General features: G+C 49.1%; 1 protein-coding gene across 1 annotated transcript; it reads right to left on the reverse strand.

Annotated features, from left to right (window-relative positions):
* Window positions 1-473: 473 nt before the first annotated feature.
* On the reverse strand, window positions 474-1,031 carry LOC148574428 (uncharacterized). Its single transcript, XM_088505897.1, has one exon. It carries the CDS (start codon window positions 1,029-1,031, stop codon window positions 474-476), a length of 558 nt encoding a protein of 185 aa, XP_088362023.1.
* Between the last annotated feature and the right edge of the window lie 438 nt (window positions 1,032-1,469).

Consider the following 1,469-nt stretch of genomic DNA (forward strand, 5'->3'; position numbering starts at 1 on the left):
CATCGTCTGCAGCACCGTTGCGTGTTGCGCCACCAGTACAGCCTACTCCGCAGGAGGAGGATGACGAGATAGAGGATGAGGAGCCGCTTGTCCGTCGAGGTCAGAGGGTACGGATAGCACGTCGCTGTGGTACTGGTTCGCACCTGTTTAGATGAGTCACATTTCATGTATTTGTTTTCCTCTATTCCAGTCATGTATGATAGTTAGGTGTAGTTCTCTTGTTATGTAGTGCTCTGTTTATGTCTGTTTATGTATTAAATGAAACATGATAAGGTATAATGATTTCGTTTAGTTATTAAAATGAGGATCAACGAGTCCTGTAGCATAAGTTGTAATGGAATACAACATATTCATTACTACTCACAAATACCAAAGTTCAATGCATTAATCTCAAAAAGTTACATACGTGGTCAAGCAATGCATCTAACAAGACAACTTAAATGTAAATAACACTAACAATAACATCATGGAAACTAATTTCGCCCTGTCTGAGACGATCCTACTACCTGTGGGCATCTACGTCTAGTGTGTCCGGGTTGGCGACAAAGGCCACACCGTTTTGGCCTGTTTGGATCTGACTCATCCATATTCGTCCGTATCCTTGTGGATCTAGGCCTCCCCTCTCTCGCACGCCTTCTGTTTGGGTCCGGAATCACCGTGGGCCCATCGTAGGGTGGCCAGTAGCCCTCCGGGATTGGTGGTGTGAATCCCATCCGATAGACATTGAACACCGAGCTAATCTGATAGACGCTGTGAACATAGGAGCTCCAACTCACACGTGCGTAGGCACAACATGCAAGTGCGTGCTGACACGGGAAATGAAGCGCCTGAAAGTACCCACAGTCACATGTCCGGGAGGCAAGCGATACTCGGTAAGTACCCAAGGAGAAAGTACCAGTCGGAGTGGTCTCCGCTACGGTGAACTCGGAGTTATCACGGTCATACAACGTCACAGTGAAGCACCTGGCCGTCTTCAAGTTGGCCTCGATACACTTCACCAAATGCTGACTGAACTGCTGTCCGGTGCCCATCTGGGCCTCAGCCTCTCGCCCCTTGCGAACAAAGAGTTCGGCCAGCCTGCCATATGTTGCCTTCACCAGGGATGCTACAGGAAGATTTCTTACACCCTTGAGGATTGAGTTCACACACTCGGAGATATTCGTCGTCATGTGACCGAATCTCCTCCCTTCATCGCGATGCTGCGTCCACAAGGAGTAATCAATACGGTTCGCCCAATCACACATCGCCGGGTCTTCAGACCGCAGTATATCAAACCAGTAATCAAACTCAACCTCAGTCTTCGCGTACGCTGCATTCACGAGAAGCCTCCTAGCGTCTTTGCCCTTGAAGGTAAGGGCGAAATTAGCAGCTACGTGTCGTATGCAGAATGCACGGTACGCAGATGGTGGTAACCAACCTCCGTCCGGGGCCTCAAGCGCAGATTTGATGCCGTTGTGCCTATCCGATAT

Source organism: Arachis ipaensis, chromosome B2 (genome assembly GCF_059453495.1).
Source record: "Arachis ipaensis isolate K30076 ecotype BB chromosome B2, ASM5945349v1, whole genome shotgun sequence".
NCBI classification, from domain to species: Eukaryota; Viridiplantae; Streptophyta; class Magnoliopsida; order Fabales; family Fabaceae; genus Arachis; species Arachis ipaensis.